This window comes from Festucalex cinctus, chromosome 14, assembly GCF_051991245.1.
Source record: "Festucalex cinctus isolate MCC-2025b chromosome 14, RoL_Fcin_1.0, whole genome shotgun sequence".
Taxonomy (NCBI): domain Eukaryota; kingdom Metazoa; phylum Chordata; class Actinopteri; order Syngnathiformes; family Syngnathidae; genus Festucalex; species Festucalex cinctus.
Window position 1 is genome coordinate 24,063,994 of NC_135424.1, and position 23,907 is coordinate 24,087,900.

The 23,907-nt window shown below is 41.4% G+C and overlaps 1 protein-coding gene across 8 annotated transcripts in view; it reads left to right on the forward strand.

The window, feature by feature from the left end:
- Positions 1 to 23,907, forward strand: part of fbxw4 (F-box and WD repeat domain containing 4) — a 195,029-nt gene that overhangs the window by 138,547 nt on the left and 32,575 nt on the right. For 4 of the 8 annotated variants that reach the window (XM_077496260.1, XM_077496259.1, XM_077496263.1 and 1 more), the window contains 3 exons: positions 765 to 830; positions 8,241 to 8,381; positions 10,228 to 10,369. In XM_077496260.1, the coding sequence (XP_077352386.1) occupies positions 765 to 830; positions 8,241 to 8,381; positions 10,228 to 10,369 (349 nt within the window). Of the gene's footprint in view, positions 1 to 764; positions 831 to 8,240; positions 8,382 to 10,227; positions 10,370 to 21,176; positions 23,895 to 23,907 lie in introns of those variants that run through there. The other 4 variants (XR_013278561.1, XR_013278560.1, XM_077496261.1 and 1 more) reach the window with 4 other exon arrangements.

The following is a 23,907-nucleotide window of genomic DNA, read 5'->3' on the forward strand; positions in this document are numbered from 1 at the left end:
AGTGTACACATTCACCCAAGTTCTTAATAATTCTGGTGTTAACCATGCTAGCTATCAGGTTAGAGTAGCTTAGCATTGGTATTAGGGGTGTGAATTGCCTAGTACCTGACGATTCGATTCGTATCACGATTCACAGGTCACGATTCGATTCGATACCGATTAATCCCGATACGAATGGTCACGATTCGATACCGATTAATCCCGATACGAATTTATAAGTCGATTGTTGCGATTTTTTTCCATTCAAATTTAGAAAATACTATCAGTAAATTTGTACATGTACACTGTAAGATTTGTATGAATATATTTATCTAAAACTTGAGGCTTATAACCGTGAGCCACTGTACACAAACAGTTTGCAATCTGTTTCACATTTGAACAGCATTAAAATAAAAATATTAAGGCTTAATGTGCCGTTCATATAACATTCTTCCATGCTCAAGGTGTGAATCCTAAAAAAAAAAAAAAAAAAAAAAATCTTAAAAAAATCGATTCTGCCGATTATTGAATCGATTCGAGAATCGCGCGATGTAGTATCGCGATATATCGCCGAATCGATTTTTTTTAACACCCCTAATTGGTATGTAGCTTAATCACTGAGGACGCCAAAGAGGAATGCCTGCTCTGACAGAAAAAAAGTTTGAACTTAATTTCTGTATTGAGATGCACCTGTATACATTTATTGTCAGTAACATCTTTTTGTTTTGCATTGATTTGTTGAAATACTAATGTCAAAACTTGTGTGTTTTTGTGTTTGTGTGCAGTTCCTTTGTAACTGGTACTGCTTGTTGTGAGAACTTCTCCCCTCTTCGCATCTGGGATGTTGAACGGTAAGGCAGGACTGTACGCAGCCAAAAACAGAAACACACATGCACACACCTGTAATCTGACACACTGCAGTCGTCCCTTATTCCTGGTCTTAATTTCTACACTTTTTAGGGGACTACCACATATGTACACATATATAACCCCTAGCAAAAAGTATGGAATCACCAATCTTGGACGACCACTCACTTAGACGTTTTATTCTGTAGATCAAACTTAGATAAAAAGCATGAAACAGTTGTAAGGCCATTCCAAAGTGCAACATCTTGGCTTTCTTGGCCCGCATCCCATGCCGCAGAACGAGGCCCGGCAGGCCCCCACGGCACCTTACCGGCTCCCAGCCCCCGCTCCCCTCACCCAAGCACCCCACCCATACCCGCCACCCACAACGACCCAGCCCCTGGCACCCCCGGCCCCCGACCTCCAGCACCACCACCCACCCCCAAACAGTCTGAAAAAAACTTTCTTTCTTTTTTCTCACTCACTCACTCACTCACTCACAGAAGCTTACATGTGTGAATGAGTGAGTGAAAAAAAATCCGTGCGTAATTTCAAATTGCCGCGGGAGTGACGTCACGCAGCTGACAAATTCGCCCGGCCCCGTTTATGACACGCCACCCCTCCGCTCTGCGATTGGCTGGAGGGGTATAAACACTGTCTTTCCACAGAAACGTCCCGCTGTTTACAAAACAAACACAAAATGGCAAAATACTGGCTTTGTTTAGGAAAAAAATCACCACCAGACATTAAGAGAAGCCCATAGCTGTAAACTGAGAAGTAGTTTGTTTAAATCCTATATTTAAAAAGAGCCTTTTCCTGAGTGAAAACAGCAGACCGGGCCTTTAAAATTGGTCTAATATGCTCTCGTTTTCCAGTCTTAGTCAGGCCATGTGCTGTCAAATTTTGCAGTAATTGTAATTCTGAAAGGTTCATTTGTGTCGACCGGCAAGCAGGGCATTGCAGTAATCATTCGGTTGGTAATAAAAGCATGCATTAGCGTCTCTGTGTTTGCCGGAGAGAGAAAGGGGCAGACTCTGGCTATTTTTTTCAAGTGATAAAAACCTATGTTTGTTAAATTTTTAACATGTGGAATAAATGTAAGCTAAAAGTCCAAAATAACACCACCATACCCGCCACCCACAACGACCCAGCCCCTGGCAACCCCGGCCCCCGACCTCCAGCACCACCACCCACCCCCAAACAGTCTGAAAAAAACTGTTGTTTTTTTTCTCACTCACTCACTCACTCACTCACTCACTCACTCACAGAAGCTTACATGTGTGAATGAGTGAGTGAAAAAAAATCCGTGCGTAATTTCAAATTGCCGCGGGAGTGACGTCACGCAGCTGACAAATTCGCCCGGCCCCGTTTATGACACGCCACCCCTCCGCTCTGCGATTGGCTGGAGGGGTATAAACACTGTCTTTCCACAGAAACGTCCCGCTGTTTACAAAACAAACACAAAATGGCAAAATACTGGCTTTGTTTAGGAAAAAAATCACCACCAGACATTAAGAGAAGCCCATAGCTGTAAACTGAGAAGTAGTTTGTTTAAATCCTATATTTAAAAAGAGCCTTTTCCTGAGTGAAAACAGCAGACCGGGCCTTAAAAATTGGTCTAATATGCTCTCGTTTTCCAGTCTTAGTCAGACCACGTGCTGTCAAATTTTGCAGTAATTGTAATTCTGAAAGGTTCATTTTGTGTAGACCGGCAAGCAGGGCATTGCAGTAATAATTCGGTTAGTAATAAAAGCATGCATTAGCGTCTCTGTGTTTGCCGGAGAGAGAAAGGGGCAGACTCTGCCTATTTTCTTCAAGTGATAAAAACCTATGTTTGTTAAATTTTTAACATGTGGAATAAATGTAAGCTAAAAGTCCAAAATAACACCCAGGTTTTTTGGGGGGTTTTTTCAAGTTCAGACCTTTTTTTTGAGGGTCAAGACTTGATTTTAGAGTTTAGGTTTGTATTGGGTTATGGTTGAGTTTAGGGTAAGGAATGGGGGTAGACAATCATTTTTGATGGTTGAGGTTAGAGTAAGTGTTAGGGAAAGGCATTATGTCAATGAGAAGTCCCCACGATGATACAGTGACAAACGTGTGTGGGTGTGTGTGTGTGTGTGTGGGGGGGGGGGGGGTCCGTGTGTGCACGCAAACTTACAGGCTCTAGCGCAAAGTAGAGCTTGGAGCTGTTTAAAATGAGAGAGTTGGAAAATTCCTGTCTGTGAAAGGCATGGCTTAAAATTTATCCATCCCTCACAAGGCCCCTGTAATTCCTAGCTTTACCTGATCAGATTAAAACAAGACAACACAACTAACAATATGCTTCTTCCTGTTCCCAAGGGCTGGAAATATGAGAAGGAAGAAAGTACAACTAGGGAGGTGTGAAAGGAAGTCCACACATGGACAAAATTGTTGGCACCCCTCTGTTAATGAAAGAAAAACACACAGTGGTCACAGAATTCACTTGAATCTGACAAAATGCAAATGTAATGACTTAATCATTTCCAAATTCATCTTTTGGTGCTAAACAATATTTTAGCATGATAAGGACAGGGTACTGTTAATCATTCTACATAAAGAGAATAGATAAATGCTATTACATTTTTTGTCACCTCTGAAGCAACATAAACAGTTGTGTCTCATTCTAATTTATTGGATTGGCCAACATGCCATATTTTGTGAAAGTGCAAGGAGCTCAAATTAAAAAGATGCCATTTTTAACAGACAATGATTAACTCATTCACACCCAGCCATTTTCACAGAAGCAATCCCGTTCGCTCCTGGCGGTTTTACTGAATTTTGACTGATTTTGCAAGGCCCACAAAATATTGTGTTCTGTTGCTATAAAAATAGGGAACCTACCAAAAGCAAGGTCATCGGAGAAAAAAAAAGTATATTTCTATCTGCTTCCGTTTTGCAGCAATTAGCATTAGAATATAGCTAAGTTTCAACGTTATTCACAAATCTGTTTAGAATTCTGAGCGATTGAGCTTTTTTGTTTTCAACATGACCCTGGTTGATCTCCTTTGCTCTGCTGCCACCTGCTGGCCCTTTGTGTAATAACTGCAATTTCTTCAACCATTTTTTGCAGTTGAGAGGCTTCATCAAAGTATGCTCAAGCATTTAAAAAAAACAACAACAAAACGTATAAATACGTCTGTGGGACACTTAAAACATTTAAAATAGAACATATTTATACGTTTTTAGGAGCAAATGTGTTAAACAGTTATTCACTGAACTGTATAACAATATTGACATTTCTAACACATAACATATATGAATATGGAGCTGTAATTAGGCACGGTGTTTCTGTTGTGTGCTGAAGGGTTGAATCCCAGAATGCAGACACCAATAAGATTTTATCTATTCACATCGAGAGGCAGAAACCCAGAGACGCAGTACACAGGACAGTTGGACAATAATCCGGCAAACCACACACAATTCTCAGACTGCACCCACAGACAGTGAATCGTAAAGGACTAAAGAACGACATCACATTGGTCCAGACATCACCTAACACATAAAGGATTAAAGGTTGACATCACAAACATCACGTTTTGAAAACAGACACTTGTTTGTTACATCAGTACCTAAACAGACACATAACAGGTCATGAACTCTGGCGCATGCGACCCAGGCCATGACAGTGTCATTACTGCTGCACTGGTGCTTCCCCTCTTGATTTAGATGTATTGAGTGATTTAGATGTATTGAGCCCTTATCTCACTGAGTAGCGCAGGCTTGAGAGGGTACGCGGATGTAACCAGTTGCGTTTTTGGCAGGCTTTCTTCAGTGTTGCAAAACGTTGCAAAGCCTCTTGCCACGCTCCGTTAAAACCCTCTTTATACTCTCTAACCCTTTTCCTTGTCACAGAGAAAATTTTGAACATGTTCTCATATCTCAGTGATATATGGCCTTATTTAACTTTGAACACCTAAATTTGTGATTGATGCAACAACAACAAAAGTCTTTCCAACTGTCACAAAGAACGCTTATGATCATTAATTCAGAGGTGATCCAATCCAAGGAGCACCATCAGAGAAGCACCCTAACTTTTCACTGTCTACACCCATGGCTGAACACAGAGGGGTGGGGTCAGCATCAAAGCAGAGATTCCTGACCATTGTTCCCAAAGATTCCCCTCTGTTTCTTGAGAATGGAGGCAGCGTTTTTAGAATCCAATGGCTTGACTGCGAGATTCCCAGCATTCCTCAAGCCTGGAAAGTTTGGCTCAAATGTATGGGCTGGACGCTCTGTCATACAATTTGCACCAGCATTGTCTTTGCAGTGCACATTTCTTTGACATTCCGACAGGAAATATTGAATTCCTGATCTTTTGAGCTCAGCGTTGCAACAGACATGCACCAGGTTGGGATGCTCCCCTCTGTTTGTTTTAGCGAGTAAAAACCTCAGCAGGGCCACTATTCTCTACTTGTCAGGCAGCTTTTGAAACCTGGACTTGTTTCCCCGTGTCTCCCCATGCTTCTAGACCCCGGCCTAAACATAGCCTCCAACCAAATCTATCACAAAACACACACTGATAGTGCTTTGAATTAGCGGTCCTCACACTAGATAATGCCCTTAGCATTTTCCCATTTTTTTTCCCCCTTTGACAATTCATTAATGATTTCTCCTTTCACAAGCTGTGTGTGTGTGGCCCTAATAACAACCTGGCTCCTGCAGTGAGACCAGACAGGCTTAATTCAGGACATAGACCCTGTGTGTCACACAGCTAGTAGCCCCTCATGACAATCACAGAGTCTGGGAGTATCCCCCGTGTGCCCAGACTTACCAAACCCCCTAAACCCACCCATTGCCGACTTCACAAAGTAGCCTTCTGTGTTGTATTTCCAACTGTTCTTTATTCTTTTCCAAACAGGCAAATTAATTACCCTAAAAGTAATGCATATTTGTTCTTAGTTTAATTCCTGTTCAAAATGGTAAATTTTCTCTTTAATAATTTAGACTAGTTTTCATTTCAAATTTTTGTTCCTCACGTTTGCGGTAAGATCTAGGCCTTGCATTAATAGCTAAACCTGTAACATTAGCCTACCTTTCTTAATTCACCATTGTTGTTGGTGTGATGGTAAATAAATTGTTTTGGGATCTAATCCAAATCAAAGATTTATCGATGACAAAAAAAAAAAAAAAAAAACTGCATATATCAAATTAAGACATCAAATTCATGTAAGTTCATTCAGAAGAGCTAAATGTAAATGGGAATGGTTGGGAGAGGTTTTAGCATGTGATGGTTGTCTAATGTTGTGGTCATAAAAATGTTGAATACTGAGAGCACCATTAAAGAACAGAACGGCTTAAAATGAGCTTGAAAGTCAGGAAATGTTTTCTAGTTCACACCCTTAGTACAATTTTGTCAATTTAAGTTTTGCATTTATTACACTCAATAATAATAATAAGTGTAATGCATTTTATTTTGGGATCAGCCAGTCCTCCCTCCAGCATCTCCAGTTTGTCCAAAACGCTGCTGCTCGTCTCCTTAGTGGTGGCCGTAAGAGGGAACACATAACCCCTATTCTGGCCTCTCTTCACTGGCTGCCCGTGAAATTTAAAATCCACTTTAAGATTCTTCTATTTGTTTTCAAATCTCTCAATGGTCTTGCCCCACCTTATCTCGCCGAGCTCTTGCACCCCTACACACCTGCCCGGTGCCTCAGGTCAGCAGACCAGACTCAATTGGAGGTACTGAGGGCTAAGCGGAGGCTTAGAGGAGATCGAACCTTTGCTGTTGCCGGTCCCTCCCTTTGGAACGACCTTCCACTAAATATTAGGCAATCCCCCTCTTTATCCTCTTTTAAAACACGTCTTAAAACATCTGTATCCTTTGGCTTTTGGCGCACCATGAGACTTGTTCCTGGTGTTTTGTGGTGTGTATGAGTTTGATGTTTAGTCTACTTATTTAGGTATTTATTTATCTCTTTATTCACTACTTCTTTTTTATTTAGTAAAATGTATTTACTTGTAAAAAAAACAACAACAAAAAAAAAAAACTTGTGTTTGCACTTCAAAATGTTTGCTCTGTTCTTGTTTACTGCAAAACTGATATTTGTTTATTTACAGCACTTTGTATACAGCACTGCCTGTTTTCTTAAAGCGCTTTATAAATAAAGTTGAGTTGAGTTGAGAATAGTAGCAGGTTTTGGTATTATTATAAAAACATGGATGCCCGGGGCCCTTCCCCCGACAGCCTCCCTCTGCACGCCACTGTGTGTCGACTGCTCGATTAGTCAATTCAACCCCTAATAGTTAGCACCTTGCTGTTTGTGTTTACTGACGCAAACTTTAGTGAAACTGTTAGAAAGCGCTATATAAATAAATATGAATTGACTTGTTTTTATTTATTTATTTATTTATTTATTTTGCGTGTTTAAGATGACAAGTCATTATTTGTTTATAAATTAACATGTTTTTGTATTTTTTGTGGGGTGTGGGGAGCTTTGTGGCATGTGCTAAACAGCTTGGTTTTAGAATTTAGGAGAAAATAAAGGGTCACTACCCCACACAGACTCAAATTCAGCCAAATCAAGGACTCCCCATTGGCTAAGACTTTGCCATGAGCAATGAGAAAGCTCTCACCCAATAAGGCATCCTGTGGAGAAGGTCCTAGTCCAATAAGGTGGCCCCCTGGGCTAAAGATGAGGGATTACCAGACAGGCCCTCTGGATTGAGCCTCAAGGCAAGGAGGGGAGGTGAGTTGCTGTACAGGGCTGTTTGGTCACCAAGGATAGTGGACTCCTTCAAATGGTTGCTACGGGGCAGGTATCAAATGTGTGAAAGTCACACACAGTCACGGTCACGAAGGGTATTAAATGGCAACAAAGAGACAGTTACAATGCAATAATACGCACTGTTGAGTGCAGGTTATTCTCCAATAATCAAGAGACCTTTAGCAAGCTGTACAGAGCTGTGATCACGGGAGCATGGTGCTACACTGGGTTGGTCTGTCACACACATTCACACAGGTCACACCACATCAACCTAGAAAACATGGTTTATGGATCACATTAGCGCGGTTACTTTTTCTCACAGAATTGTACTCAGTGTTCTATCCGTGTTCACTCAGCAATGCATGACTTTTGGGTGGTTTTACTATATATTTTTAAATTAACGACATGACTCTAGCTAATCTTGCAGTTACTGCTGCTCCTGCTTTTACAATTAGCATGTTGATGAATTGAAATGTTAGATGAATTGTCCCTGGTTTGTAGCATTAGTAGAGGTTTGATGTGAGTGTACTTTGGTACAACTAGGCATCTTCCAAATGTGTTCCTCTGCGTGAGAACGTAAAGTTTTGTTTTGATTGCAGTTTGTGTGTTAGCCGTTCGATAGATTTGGTGGTGGACACTTTCCTTCATTCCCGCAACCAGATCTTTGTACATCCTTTTCCTTGCCTCCAGGTTGGAGTGTGTCTGCAGTCTGGGTTCAGAGTTCCGTCGAGGGGCTGGCGTGTTGGACATGGTGTTTGAGACACCTTTTCACCTCTTCACCTGTGGCTATGACACATTAATTCGATTCTGGGACCTTCGCCTAAGTCCACAGTGAGTGCAAGTCTTTCTTTTTTTTGCAGAATAAAAGTATTTCTACATTATATTATCTATTGTAGGGGTGTCAAACTCATGTTAGCTCAGGCCGCATGGAGGAAAATATATTACCAAGTGGGCTGCATCGGGGAAATAACGGTATATAACTTAAAAACGATTGCTGTCATTTATACGCAGATATTCGCTATTTGTGGGCCAGCCCTAAATTACGGAGCTCAACTGTGTAATCATGTCGTTCCGAAAAATTATACGGTCACAGACGCAAATGGAACGCGGCAACATTTTGCCTGTATAAATTCCGGACGTGTTAAATCTACCTGTTTTGCATATATATATATATATATATATATATATATATATATATATATATATTGTTACTAGAATGCATTGCGTGGCGCAGTTAACTCATTCACTCACTCCCAGCACATTTTTCGCAGTTTTACTGGATTTTGACTGATTTTGCAAGGCCCACAGAATATTGTGTCATATTGCTATCAAAACATGGAACCTCCCAAAACAAAAGATTAGAGTCACTTCTTCAATCAGAAAAAAAGAAAGGTATATTTGTATCTGTTTCCATTTTGCAGCAATTGGCATTACAATCTAGCAAACCTTCATCATTATTCACAAATCTGTTTAGAACTGTGGGGAAAAAGAGCTTGTTGCAACATGGCCCAGGTTGATCACATACTCTGCTGCCACCTGCTGCCCGGTTTTGTAATAACTAACATTGCTTGAAGCATTCTCTTCAGTTCAGAGGCTGCATCAACGCCTCCTATATGATCTAGCATAAAACAAAACAAAACATAAAAACATATAAATACGTCTTTGGGTGCATGGTAATATTTAAAATAGAAGATATTTATAGGTTTTTGGGAGCAAATGAGTTAATGACGTTATAAGGATGCTAATCCTTGTCATAGCTATTTGTGTTACCACTAAGTGAATTTGTGTCATATTTAACATGTTTATGTCGGTCTATGATTCAAATAATAACAATGATTAAACAAACCGTAACTTTTAAGTTGTGTGTAAAATAATGACATCCAGGACGAGTCCACCGTATAAATTGCATTGCTCATCTGAGGACTGCTTGTGAAATTACAAATTTACATGTTTTCCTCTTTTTTTTTTTTTTTTTACTTTACAAAATCATCTCACGGGCCGGATTAAACCCCTCCGTGGGCCTGATCTGGCCCGTGGGCCATATGTTTGACACCCCTGATCTATTGGGACAAATGTCTTGTCATTTAAAAGTGGCAAAAGAGATTTTTTCATAATTTTACACAGTTCCAGAGTTTCTGAGGTATGTTTCTTTACCAGATGATTTGATAAGGCATCAAATTCTGTAAATTAATTGGGACGAGTGGCATTCACTTGGGACGGCAGTGGTTTATTTGTTTTATTTTGGGGTAGTGAGGTTAAGTCAAGTAAAATTAATATGATCTGATTGGAAGATCACTCTGGGGATTTACAAAATGGTAGGGATGGGATGAAATTTTCAAGTGGGGATCCCTCTTTAGATATCAATAATTAATATAGTATCCACCTTAACCAGCATCAAGAGGTTTCCAGGGTCGGTTTGGAAGTTCATGTTGAATAAAAAGGACAAAAATACAGACGTTAAGATAAAAACATATTTTAGTTCGCAAATGAGTTTTGTTAATACAAAAACAGGATTAAAATCGAATGGAAACAAAAATTGGAAACTGAAAATTGAATCTAATCTGTGCTTGAGTGAATCGTTACATCCCAAGAATGAAATAGTTCACAGTAACATCAGTAGACTTTTATATATTTATTTTACATCATTGTATGTTAAATTGGCCATTCTTACCAACAGGAAGAGTGTAATGGAGTGGGAGGAACCTCACGACAGTGCCTTATACTGCATCCAAACAGATGGAAATCACATGATAGCCAGCGGCTCGTCCTACTATGGTGTTGTTCGACTCTGGGACAAAAGACAGACTGAATGCTTGCAGGTGTGTTTATGGTTTTCATATTTTTATAATTCACATTGAATTGTAAATTAATCAGTTTATTAGGTACTGGTGAAGATTGGACACAATAGTAAAGTTTCCACGGTACAATCGTGATCATAAATGTTATTTTCATGTTATCTCTGCTATATACACTACTCAAAACAATTAACTTTGACTGCCAAAGAGGTTTAATAACGATTAGTAAGATTACGATGAATGGAATGCGATCTTTCTAGTTCCCACACTGTGTATGTAGTAAAGGCAAACAATATTCTTTTTGACTTGACAGATGAGTTAAAATGCTCGAAATCAGCTGATCAGATGATCAGATTTTTTTTTCTGTTTTTTTTAGAATGTGCAGTAAATCAGCAGTCAAAAAGTTAAGGGAGCACTTTGTGTTAATTTTTTTTTAGCAGTATATTTTTGCATTAGGTTAACATATTTTTCCTTTTACCTCTTAACACGAGTATAAAAACTTGGGGAAAAAAAAAACTTTTACAAATTATATATTAGGGGTGTCAGGTGATTAAAATTTTTCACCGTAATTAATCACAACTTCAGTAGTTAACCTATGATTAATCTCAAATCTGTTCTAATTGTACAATAAAATGCACTATAAAATATATTAAGTTTTCATACTTTTAACATAAAGTGAGAAAAATGTTAAACGAGTAGAAATATGGCTGCATCTTTTAGTCATTGATTTATATTTTTTTCATTATTTATTTATTCATTATTATTTCAGTATTTTCATAATTCATAAAATTGAGTTAAAATTAAAAAGATATAATGTACTGTAAAAAACAGTGTAATACTGATTTGTGTTGAGGTCATTTTTCTGCCACTAGATGGCATAGTTGCATTTGTAAAACAGTGACAGCTCAGTGCATTTTTCTTTTCATATTAAGAGCTATCTCATCTTTTACATGAAGTAAAAGTGAAATTGTGCGCATTATTAAAATTGTAAAATACAATATTACTGCTAAATTTTAATGTGGACGTGTCTGCGGAGCACTGAAACTCCCCCAGTACAGACTTTACAATTAAGGGCAGGTCATTAATCGCGTGTTAAAAAAAATTTGTGGCGTTAAAGGAACTTTAAATTAACTCAAAATTAACGTACTCATTTTGACACCCCATATATATATATATATATATATATATATATATATATATACATATACATATATATATATATATATATATATATATATATATATATATATATATATATATATATATACATATATATATATATATATATATATATATATATATATATATATATATATATATATATATATATACATATATATATATATATATATATATATATATATATATATATACATATATATATATATATATATATATATATATATATATATATATAATTTTTATTTAAAAAAAATATATTTTTTTTAAGTCAATTTACTGTGTGCACCCCTAAGTTTTCTTCCAGCATTCCTAAAATTGTAAGTTAGGTGCTACTGTGCTCCGAGTACAAAATGTTAGTCTGGAGCCCTGACCTATAATGGAAAAATCCAAAACTATTGCACCCCTGGCAGGGCCCTACATGATTTGGTACCCTCGGCGAAAATGTAAATGGTAGCCCCCCCCCCCCCCCAATCCCATATAAAAAAAAAAAAAACACACACAAAAAATTATAGATATATTATATTTAACTCATTCACTGCCTTTGACAAGTATACTTGTCAATTGTATTTTTTAGAGCGGTGCTAAATGGGGGCGAATCTGAGCATGCTCCACTGTAAATATCAAACTTGGAAACAACTTTACTGATGCCCAACCACCGGTAGATGACATCATTGCCCCATTTTATAGGAAATAAACACAGTTTCAGAGTCCATGGGAGAAATGGCTGTATTTTGGCAAACCTACATTTTTCTGCTGTCAATTATAAAAGAACGGGACGGGACAAAAAGTAGGGAGTCTATTCTGTTATTTGGTAGATTCGGTTTATATATAATTATTGAATGTAATATCACGCGAGTATTGGAAATGTAAAAATTTTCTATAATGACTGGCAGTGAATGAGTTTTAATAGCACACCACACAATAAATACCAAATTCCACAAACAAATAAAAATAAGAAAAATAACAGAAGTACAATGCAATGCAAATTTTTATTGCAATTTTTGCAAAATGACAGTATTTAAAACCTCAAAATGTTTTCACTATGTACATTAATAATTGTGTAAGATACAAAAAATAGTAAATGTATCAATATACAAACTTTGATATATCGTAAAACTTTGGCAATAAGGTGATTCACAGATAATGTGAATAGTGTGCAAAAAAACTTCACTAAATAACTTCGGAACATAACGGCAAATACTTAAAATAGTGCACGCCGGGACCTCCTTGCAGCAAAGGCATCAATTGGTGCGTCAAAGGATAGCTGCCTGGATACTTCTTGATTGATGCTGATAAGTGCCAGTCCAGTTAGCCGTTCTTGTGACATGGTAGACCTTAAATAGTTTTTTATTAGTTTAAGCTTGGAAAAGCATCTCTCAGCTGATGCTACAGTCACTGGTATGGTAGCGGCCACTCTGAGTGCTACCCACATGATGGGATAGATTTCTCGAAGTTTTTTCTCCTCTAGAAAAACTAACAGTTCCATGCTTGACATATTGGATTTTGGCCAGGTAAGAAATGACTGCAAGAGTTTGTTTTTTGTTTTTTTAATTTATTAGAGTACATATTGCACAAATAAGTAGACCCCGAGAAAAAGGCTTGTTAATTCCAGGCCTAGCAGACATGTTGCTACCCATAACAGTCATGGAGCTCATAGAAAATACTAGATGTAGTTGTTTTTGTTGTGGGTTGCTTTTTTTTTGTTTGTTTTTTGCATTAGTTAATTTGATTAAATTGAAGATTTTGTAATCTATGCATCCTATTACAACCTTACTTTCATGTTGTGAGTCAAGTGCGTATTCTACAGAAAACATTTTGTCAATATTTTGGAAATTGTTCTTCTGTTTATTGAGATATTGAACATCCATCCATCCATTTTCTTGACCGCTTATTCCTCACAAGGGTCGCGGGGAGATATTGAACAAAATCTTTACATTTTTCAAAGGTGGTATACTCGTATATGCTGAGCACTGTACATGATGCAGCAATAGCTGATATAACTGAAATAGTCACCTGGATCTAGAAGATCGAGCTTTGTGTCACTCAAAGTACTGCTGATTGGTGCTTGACTGGCTGTTGCTTCAGCTGTACATTAAACAAAATACATCACTTCAAATTATTTTGGTGTTAAAGCAGGGAAAACAAATCCATTTGCATTATGATAGAATACAATGTCAGAAATTATGGCTGTTTGTATTAAATGCACCATCCATGCACTTACATTCAGTAGCCTTTGGTGAAGATGACACTGAAGGATTGTTTACCACAGCTTCTGCAGGTGCTTGTTGTGGCTGCAAATATTTTCTCAGCGCATCTAGTTAAAAAAAAAAAATGCATTTACTATATCGATGTTTACATTAAACCAGCACATAATTCTTATTTTTAATAGTTATGTGAAACAATGACTTGTGCAAATCCATTTGCAGGTGTCTGGACTTACTGGCTGTTTTAGTTTAAACTCAGCAAGCGTTGCCCCACTCTTGTGTGCAAAGTAGCTACTAGCATGGATGTAATGGTGCAGTAAACAAGTTACAAGCAAGCTAAGAAGCTAACGCTATTTTCGTGTTTATTTTATAAACAATGATGATTGACTGACATACATACCTCTACCCTGGGCCCGTTTTTCCTCCTCCTCCTTTCGCCGCTTTCTTAATGCAGCACTTGAAGGCTTGGACCTTTTCATTGTTGTCGATGTCAATGTATAAACAACACAAGTGTGCCAACCATCTATCTATCTTTCTAAAGTGCTGCCACTACACTCTGAGATGATATACGACCCCTCCCCCTACCTTTCATTCATTGTAAGCGGCAGCAGCGGGTCAGGTTCAGGGCGCCAGGACAGCAGGTCGTGAACTCACAGTCATTTATTTGAAATAGAAGTAATTTAAAAAAAAAGGAACTCAATAAAATATATTTGCTATATAACATTTTATGCTAGAAAACACGAGAGGGGGGGAGGGCTTTTTGTGTTTGTGTTTTTTAAATTTTATTTTTTTCCCTTTCTGCAATTTGGCACCCCCTCCACAAGATGGCGCCCTAGGCGACCGCCTAGCTCGCCTGTAGCCTGGGCCGGCCCTGACCCCTGGTTGTAAGCTTCTTTGTATACAGCAGGCCGACTACTGCCATCGCTGGCACAAGATAATTCGCCGTACTGCAGCACTCTTTGGAGTAGCCAAATGTCCGCCAAAATTTCTCCAGTCTTCACTTGCAGGGTCCGACATGAAGCTGTTCAGGGCCACTGTAGAACTTCCTGCAATTTAAAACATTTTCCGTTTCAAAGTGATGTGCCAATTTAATTTACAGCATTATGTAGTGCATAAATTTGTGTCCACATATATGTAAATGATCTTATTTGTGTACCCAGTTCCGGTCGTAGTTAATTATGGATGACTTGCACCTGTGTGTATGGGGTGGGCGGGGCACTCTATATATGGTATCTATGTCGAGCTGGCTTGTGTTGAATGTCAGGACCGGGACGCCTCGACGGTTTGCGACCTACCGCTACTATTGCTAACAGTACCACTACTATTGCTAACTACTACTACTATTGCTAACACTACCACTACTACTACTGCTACTAACAAGCTAACGCTGAGTACAGCGAACGCGTATGTGAGGTATTGTGTGAGTGCGTTGATGTGTGCGAAATAATAGAATAAACGGTTGAGTTGTATCCGCCGTGCCTGTCCTGTCTACCCTTCAAGAGGGAGTTAGTTAAACGTAAAGAGAGTTTAATTAAAAAACTGGACAGTCGCAAACCGCGATCGGTGCCGCGTGGAAGAGCACACGGACGCCGAGCGGACATCGAAAGTCGTCGAGTGAGAGAGCCGACGAGATTGTGGGGAGCCGCCGAAGAGGGAGCGCGGCATCCACGTAAATACAACGACGGAAAAGCCGAAGCCTGGAGCTAACGGGACCGTTTGTGTGCTGAGGAGTCTCCACAACCGTGAGTGAGGTTGTGCAGAAGGTAGGGAAGCTTCCGTGTATAAAGCGTGTGTTCCTGGACGGCGAAGCTAAAGCTAATCTACACAAAGCTAGCGTGAGCTACCGGAGACTGTGATCAAGCTGTCATTCATAAGCTGCCATTCATAATACACAGCGGCAGTGGCTGTGACGTGTTGGGGGGCAGTTCAAGTCTTTGAGCTACTTTTGTGCTGCTAAAAGTGACTCTTGTGACTGTGGTTACCTGACGGAGGTAAAAATGGCTGACGACCGGCTCGATATCGAGGGATTGAAGCAGAGGCGCTCAAATGTGCAACGTAGCTTCACAACACAAATAAATTGTCTTCATGTTAGTGCTGGCCATCTACGAGAAGTTGATTTGGCAGAGGAGCTAAGGAAGGTGAAGGATGATTATTATAAACTCCTGGATGCCAGTAATGATTATATTGATGCACTGGGACAGTTAGACCAATTAGATGACAACAATGAGTCCCAAGACGCTCTGGCTAGGAGGGATTCTAGTGAACAAAAATGTTGTGAAGTTGAGAACATGGTTCTTGAGATGTTGTGGTTTAAATATGTCGAGCCAGATGCAGATAGTGTTGTGAGTCAAATCAGGACAATTTTAGATCAAGCTAAAACATTTGTGCGAAATGCAGGAGGGCCACCTTTACAACAAATGGTTGAAAGTGGTAAATTAGAAAGAAGACCCCAAGAACTCCAAAACCTTCTGTATAGTTGGAGAGATTTTCGGCCGTATGGAAAGGAAAAATGGCTGCTTTTCCTATCTTTAAAAGAGGATAAAGAGCAATTAATGGATGAGTGGACATGTCGGCAGGAGGATGAACACATGAAAGGAGGCAAAACAAGGGACACTGTTAATGGGGATGGTGGTGAAGCAACAACTGCCGCTGTCACGCAACCGGTTGGTACTGAGTCCACTGCTCCCATCCCACCTGTTGACAGATGGGGAGCTGAGCATGTGGAGCATGTCACAAGTTCTCCCTCCATTCCTGCTAGTAGAGTGGGCACTCTGACAGACTTTGCTCAAGCTGCCACCTTGAGTAGTCAACCCACGAGTAGGGGTGTACCCACGACAATGCACTCTCGCTTGCAGTCACAGCAGTTTGACTTTGGACTTAATGCAGGCCATGTTCCACCTCCAAATTTTGCCAGTGCGCCTCACCAACCAAGTGTTTCTACTGTGCCCGCCAGTCTCAGTATGGGGCGCAGTAGCTTGCCATACAGTAATATTGGTGCATACACCGACGGGGTGAGCAACATTCGATGGGCTCGTCCAAAAATAAGGCTCACACCCATAAGTCTGCCTAAGTTCTCTGGGTGTAGGAGGGACTACTGGCATTGGAAGGCTGAGTGGGAGAGTATCCAAGCTCAAGCGGAGCCCACGGGTTCACTAGAGTGCAAGAAACTTCATTTGCTGGACAGCATAGATGAAGCTGTGAAAGCTGAACTGAGGCTGATGCGTTGCCGCGAGGCAAGTGACATCTTCAGGGAGCTAGAAAACCGGTATGGTGATAAAGCACAAACAGCGGAAGAAATAGTACTAGAGCTACAATCCCGACCTGCTTTAAAGGGTTACCAACCACGAGAGACCCTAGAGTTGATCCTAGCAGTTGAAAGGGCAGCATTGGACCTCACTGATCTAGGGTGTGTGGATGCTATACAGAATCAGTTGGTGATTCGATCTGTAGAGGGCAAACTCCCTGATGTCATGAAAAGAGAGTGGCTAATGTGTGTTAATAACCCAAGTAATAATATCCAACCTAGTAACCGGTTTGACAGGCTCCTGCTGTTCTTGAAGGACCAAAAGTCATTACTGGTTAGGTTAGAACAGTTACTGCCTAGCAAGCCGTGGTCTGCTTACACTTCTGAGAGTCCAAGTCACCAGAAGTTTGGCAGCAGAAGGAAGTCTTACACGAAGACGGCAGTAAGTGACATTAAAAGACCCTCACAAGTGACACCTTGTGTTGTGTGTGGTGATGGAGAACACGGAGGGAAACTATTCCGTTGCAAAACCTTCAAGAAGGCCACCTTATCGGTAAAGAAAACTTTTGTTAAAAAGGCAAGAGCATGTACAAAGTGCCTTGACGTCCATGGGGTAGACGGCACCTGCGCTTCAAAGTTTCTCTGCCACAAGGAGGAATGTAAGCGAGGTGACGTTCCAGCTGACCACCACTATTTCCTTTGCCCAAAAACTCCAATGAAGAAGGATGCTGCCAAAAGGGAGGACAAAGTGGAGGAAAAGCGAGGGCTACGTGGTCCAACAGAGGAACAAGAAGCAGTGGTTGCTGGGTTAGGACTAACTCCTCATCAACTTGAAGCTGTCCGCAGAGCGTGTACAAACAAAGCATCGTCACAAGTATGTTCCAGCAGGGACCTGATAGAACAAAGTGGCCTGGGGGAGTACCCAGTCCTCATGATGCTTGTACCTGTCACAGCGAAAAGAGGAGACAGTCTTGGAGCTTTGGTGGATCTCGCATAAGACACCAACTACATCACGCATCAAGCTGCAGAAAGACTTGGACTAACTGGTGAACCAGTCTCGCTTGTTGTGTATGGTGTTGGCAAAATGAAGGTGAAAGTTCATACAAGAAGGTATCTTGTGACAATTAAGGTGTTGACTCCACGAGGAACTTTGAGACTCCATGAGATGATCTGCTATGGCATGGAGGACATCGCCAAAGTGGAGAGAGTGATCACATCAAAGGAACTGGAGTGTTTCTTCCCAGAAATTCAACCAGACGAACTAGCCCGCCCTGGGACCATCGACCTGCTGATCAGCACGCGTGAAGGTCGTTTAGCGCCGCAGAGGCTCCAAAGAGTCGGTGACCTGGTGCTCTGGGAGGGCGCGCTTGGCAAAACCGTCAGCGGTACACATCCAGACCTCTTCGAGAAGGTGAAAGTGACTGCATGGCGTTCAAAGACTCACTTTGCTCATTCAATGAGGACAGTAGCAGTCAAAGTTGAAGAGCATTCCGAAGGAAAAGAAGGCATTCAAATTCAGACATTGGCATGCACTAAAGAAGTCCTTGAGTGGCTAAAATGGGACAGCATAGGTGCTGCCTGTGATCCAGCCTGCGGAGGGTGTCGCTGTGGAAAGTGCCCACCGGGAGGAAAAGAAATGTCCCTAGCTGATGAGAAGGAGCTCGAAATAATAAGAGCAGGCCTGACTTACCGAGAAAGCGACTCCCACAGCAACCAGCCACACTGGGACGCAAAGTACCCTTGGAGAGAAGATCCAGCTTCACTTCCTAACAACCGAACGGCTGTAGAGGCAGCATTCCTGAGAGCTGAGAAGCGGCTTTTGAAAGACCCCATGTGGAAAGAGGCCTACACAAGGCAAGTCCATGACATGGTGGGGAGAGGAGCTGCTGTGAAGCTCACGCAGGATGTTTTGGATGGCTGGAAAGGTGCTGTATGGTGGGTGAGCCATCTGATCGCACCAAACCCCCACTCTAGGCATTCTACTCAAGGGCCCAGATGTTCTCAATCCTATTAGGGCGGTGCTTCTCAGGTTCAGAGAAGGGGAACATGCAGCCATCGGAGACATTACTAAAATGTATAATTCCGTATGGTTGGAGGAGCAAGAGGTCCATGTCCACAGGTTTCTGTGGAGAGACTCACCAAAAGATGAGATTGAGGACTATGCTATCGTAAGGGTGAACATGGGAGACAAGCCTGCAGGGTGCATCGCGCAGGTAGCCATGCGGGAGACTGCAAAGTTGCCCCAGTTCTCAACCATGGTGGAAGAGGGACGAGTCATCGAAGAAAATTCCTACGTGGATGACCTCCTCACCTCCCATAATGACCCACAATGCCTGGACAGCATACTCAGAGGGGTGGAGAAGATACTCGAGGCCGGAGGCTTCCACCTCAAGCCCTGGGTCCGGTCCAAGCAAAGTGGGAGGCTGGACGGGGCAGGCTCAAAGCCAATGGCTCTGATGTTGCCAAACCAGTTAGGGGCGGAAGACAATAAAGCCCTAGGAGTTGGTTACCTTGTGTTTGAAGACAAACTCTTTGTGATGGCCGCCATTAACTTCTCTAGAAGGAAGAAAAAGGTTAGGACTGAAACCGACCTTACTGAAAATGAAGTTGAGGAAAGCACACCAAATCCACTGACAAGTCGCATGCTCCTGAGCCAAATCGCTGGACTGTATGACCCAATAGGTCTGGCGACGCCTGCTAAACAGAAAGGAGTCATCCTCGTGAGAAGGGCCTACCATGAGGCTGGCAAGCTTACAAAAGATACATGGGATGAATCTCTTTCTGACGAGCTCCGACTGAAAGCAGTCGAACTGTTCAAAGAGTACACTCGCTTGAGCAGCATCAGGTTCCACAGAAGCCTCACACCCCCTGGGTGGAGAGGTAAACCTTGGGGGATCACGTTTTCCGATGGGAGTTGTGAATCCTATGGAGCTGTGCTGTACTTGCGATGGGTGACAGCTGATGGCGTGGTCACACGCCTGGTGGAATCGAAGGCTAAATTAACTCCCCTTGATCAGAAGGGTGATGCCGTCAAGTCTGAGATCTGTGGAGCGGTCTTTGCTACACGCCTAAAAGTGCACGTGTTGAAGCATTTGCATGCCAGCCACTAAGCCATTAGAGGAGAGGGAGGAAGGCACTAATCCTCCTTTGAAGAAAGTCGGTTGAGATTGCGCCACAATACGCTGCTGGTGCTGCCGCCGTTGCCGCTGCTGGTGCTGCCGCCGTTGCCGCTGCTGGTGCTGTCGTTGCCGGTGTCGCCGTTGCCGGTGCCGCCGTTGCCGGTGCTACCGTCGCCGCTGCCGGTGCTGCCGTCGCCGCTGCCGGTGCTGCCGTCGCCGCTGTTGGTGCTGCCGTCGCCGCTGCTGGTGCGGCCGTCGCCGCTGCTGTTGGTGCTGCCGTTGCCGCTGCGCCTGCTCGCTAGGCCTGTTCGCCGGGCCTGCTTGCCGCTGGGCCTGCTTGCTGTTGGGCCTGCTTGGCCTGGTTTGGCTCCATCGTTGCTGGTTCAGCCGTCGCTGCTGCTCGCCGGGCCTGTTTGGTTGGCTCCACCGTTGCTCGCCGGGCCTGTCTGGTTGGCTCCACCGTTGCTCAACGGGCCTGCCTGGTTTGGCTCCATTGCGGCCACTCTGCGGGTCTGTGTCGCCGGTGCTGCCGTCGCCGCTGCTCGCCGGGGCTGCTAGCCGGGCCTGCCTGGTGTCACGACGTGAAGAGGTAGGACCCAGACGCAGGATAAGGTAGGCCACAGAGGCAACAGGTTTTATTGCCGGGCAGCAGCAGTCTCCTCTCACACTGAGAGGAGAAAGGGGGAATCAAAAAGGTGGAGAACAAAAAGCGCTCCACTAGGGAGGAAAAAACAGGCACAAGGCAAAAGGGGTAACAAAAGGCGCTCCACTGGAGGAAAAGGCACAAAAACAAGACAAGGCACAAAAGCAAGGCAAAACAACAAGGCAACAGGAACAAGGACTCGAGGACTGTGGGACGCTTCCATGCACTAACTGTGTGTGACACTTCGGCAACGGAGGGGAGAATGCAGGTGGCTTTTATTGTCTTGGTTGATTGGTGGCAGGTGGACATGATCATGGGCGGGGACCGGTAATTAGTGAACTGCAGGAAGGGCAAGTGACCTGGGGTGCGAAGGGAATCAGAAATTCAAAATAAAACAGGAAACATGACTATGACAATAAAAGCATGGCCTGTCACGCAGGTGGCGGCGTGACACCTGGTTGGCTCCACGTCTGCTCCCGGGCCTGCCTGATTGGCTCCACCGTTGTTGCGGCTCTGCGGGCCTGTACTCCTGGGTACGCCGTCGCCGCGGCTGGCCGAGACTGTCTGTCTGGCTCTGCCGTTGCCGCCGCTCGACGGACCGGCATAGCTGATTCTGCCATCGCCGCTGCTCGACAGGCCTACATCGCCGATTTCGCATCATGCCACCAAAACAAAGACCGGACTCAAAACCGGAGGATGACTATCTAACACTCACACAGGTAAACACACTACTGCAACAACAAAATGAACTATTCAATACATTACTAAGTCAGCAGCAGGAACAATTCAAAGGTTTTGTTAAAATAATATTGGACTCAAATAATGCAAGGCTTGACAACATCACCCGGGAAATACAAGAAATAAAGGGAAGTCTACAATATACACAAAAGGAAGTGGATGAGCTCAAAATGACTTAAATTCAAAACACGGAAAACAGTAAAACTACGCAAACAGAAATCTATAAGATACGTGACAGTTTACACATTCTAAATGAAAAAATGGAATACCTGGAAGGACAGTCAAAGAGAAATAATCTGATTATAGAAGGAATAGAAGAAACACCGGGAGAAACATGGACAGACACCGAAGCGAAAGTGATGAAGATGTTTAAAGAGAAGCTACAGATGAAGGAGACGATAGAATTGGAGCAGGTACATCGCAAAGGCAAACCTGAAATTGGGAGGAACAGACCAAGGTCAATAGCTGTTACAGTTGAAAAACACAAAGACAAAACAAAAATCCTACAAAAAGCAAAAAATCTCAAGGGTACAAAAATATACATTAACGAGGAATTTACTGACACTGTTAGGAAAAAACGGAAAGAACTCATACCAAAAATGAAAGAAGCACGAGAGAGAGGAGAGATTGCCTACATAAGATATGACAAACTGATAATTCACCCTCGAACAAGCACATCAAGACTTCATGACCAACGCAACTCACTAATAAACTGAAAGAATATATAGTATGCTGGGTATAGTATACTTGACTAAGATCTACAAAATGCCAAAATGGCAAATTTGTACACAAAGGGAAATAACCTTAAAATATTTGATTATACGGAACATAAGATATCTGATCTAGAAAATACCCTTGACCCAGATATATTTTTTGGTAGCAACAATTATGATATTGTTTGTGAGTATTATACAAATGAACAATTAAATGTAAATATAGATAATGATTGTTATGCACTCTCAATTATACATTTTAATAGTAGAAGTCTACATAAAAATGTTGCAGAAATTAAAGAATGCTTGCGTAAAATTAACAAATTCCATGTAATAGCCATATCAGAGACATGGCTTGAAAATGAGATAACAAATGATATTGAGATGGAAGGATATGAACTGTTTACAATGAATAGGGAAAACAGAAGAGGAGGAGGGGTTGCAATTTATGTCGATAAGGTTTTTAAATGTAGTAAAGTTGAACATCTGACAACTGCCATGGATAACGTAATGGAATGTGTGACAATTGAAGTACATATAAAAAATGTACCAAATGTAATTATAAGCAGTGTTGCCACAGTTACCTTGAAAAAGTAACTTAGTTACTTTACTGATTACTTGGTTTTAAAAGTAACTAAATTGCGTTACTGATTACTTGATTTTAAAAGTAACTAAGTTAGATTAAAAGTTACTTTTTTAGTTACTTTCAGCAGCTGCCGATAACACCATCTCAACATAAAAATAATGCAGTAGAAACGGAGTTCCAAATACTTTATTGAAAGTGCATTTTTAACATGAAAATAAAGGTTTTTTTTTATGAAAAACAAAATAGGCAGTCTCTCTTGACTTCTTGTAACGTAAATACTTTTTATAAAACAAAAAATAAAAATCTATCCAGGTTGAAAATGAAAATCCCCTAAATTCCTCTGTTTGTTTGTTCCGCTATTCCAGTGTGTACACATGTATCAGTTTAAATATTTATTAGTAGTTATTGACAGTTATAATTGTTTTTTGGTTTGTTTGTTTTTTCTCTTCAAAATAAGGATCAGGAAAACAAAAGGTTGATAATTTAATGTTAAATATAAATATTTAACCTTTAGACAGACACCAACACAATTAAACAGAATATTTGCACATTGTGAAGTATTTCAGAAACATACATTTAAGACATGAAATAAACCTACCGTCCAGCCAAAAGAAATATGAAGCCACCTTATGGAACAATAAATCTATCAAACACATTTTAACCACTTAATATATGCAAAAATATTTCCAAAAGTTCATTTCCCTTTTTAATCAACAATTTTTGTATTTAACAATTTTTTTTTCTTTTGTCATCACTTTCATTTTTGGTTAATGTATGACATCTTTTTTTGTTTTTTTAATCTGAGACACGATGATGACCACAGAATCACTACTGTTTATATTTTGTTTTTTGGGCTGTCGTAATCGCGGGCACGTCTCAGTTCTCCTATCTGCTGCTCATGCTAGTTGTAGACATTGACAGGGAGCCACAAACTGAGAAATGAGATACTTGCAGTGTGCTTTTAGCTTAGCTGGTGTGTTGGCTGTGGGACATACCTGTGTCGTTTGAATCCATGCATTGGATCGTCACGGGAGTTATTCTTTTTGGCTCGCGCGCAGTACCAACGCCGGCCCGGGACATACAAGTGCACCGAGAGGACTCGATAGCCATGGGAAATACCGAGATGTACGGCA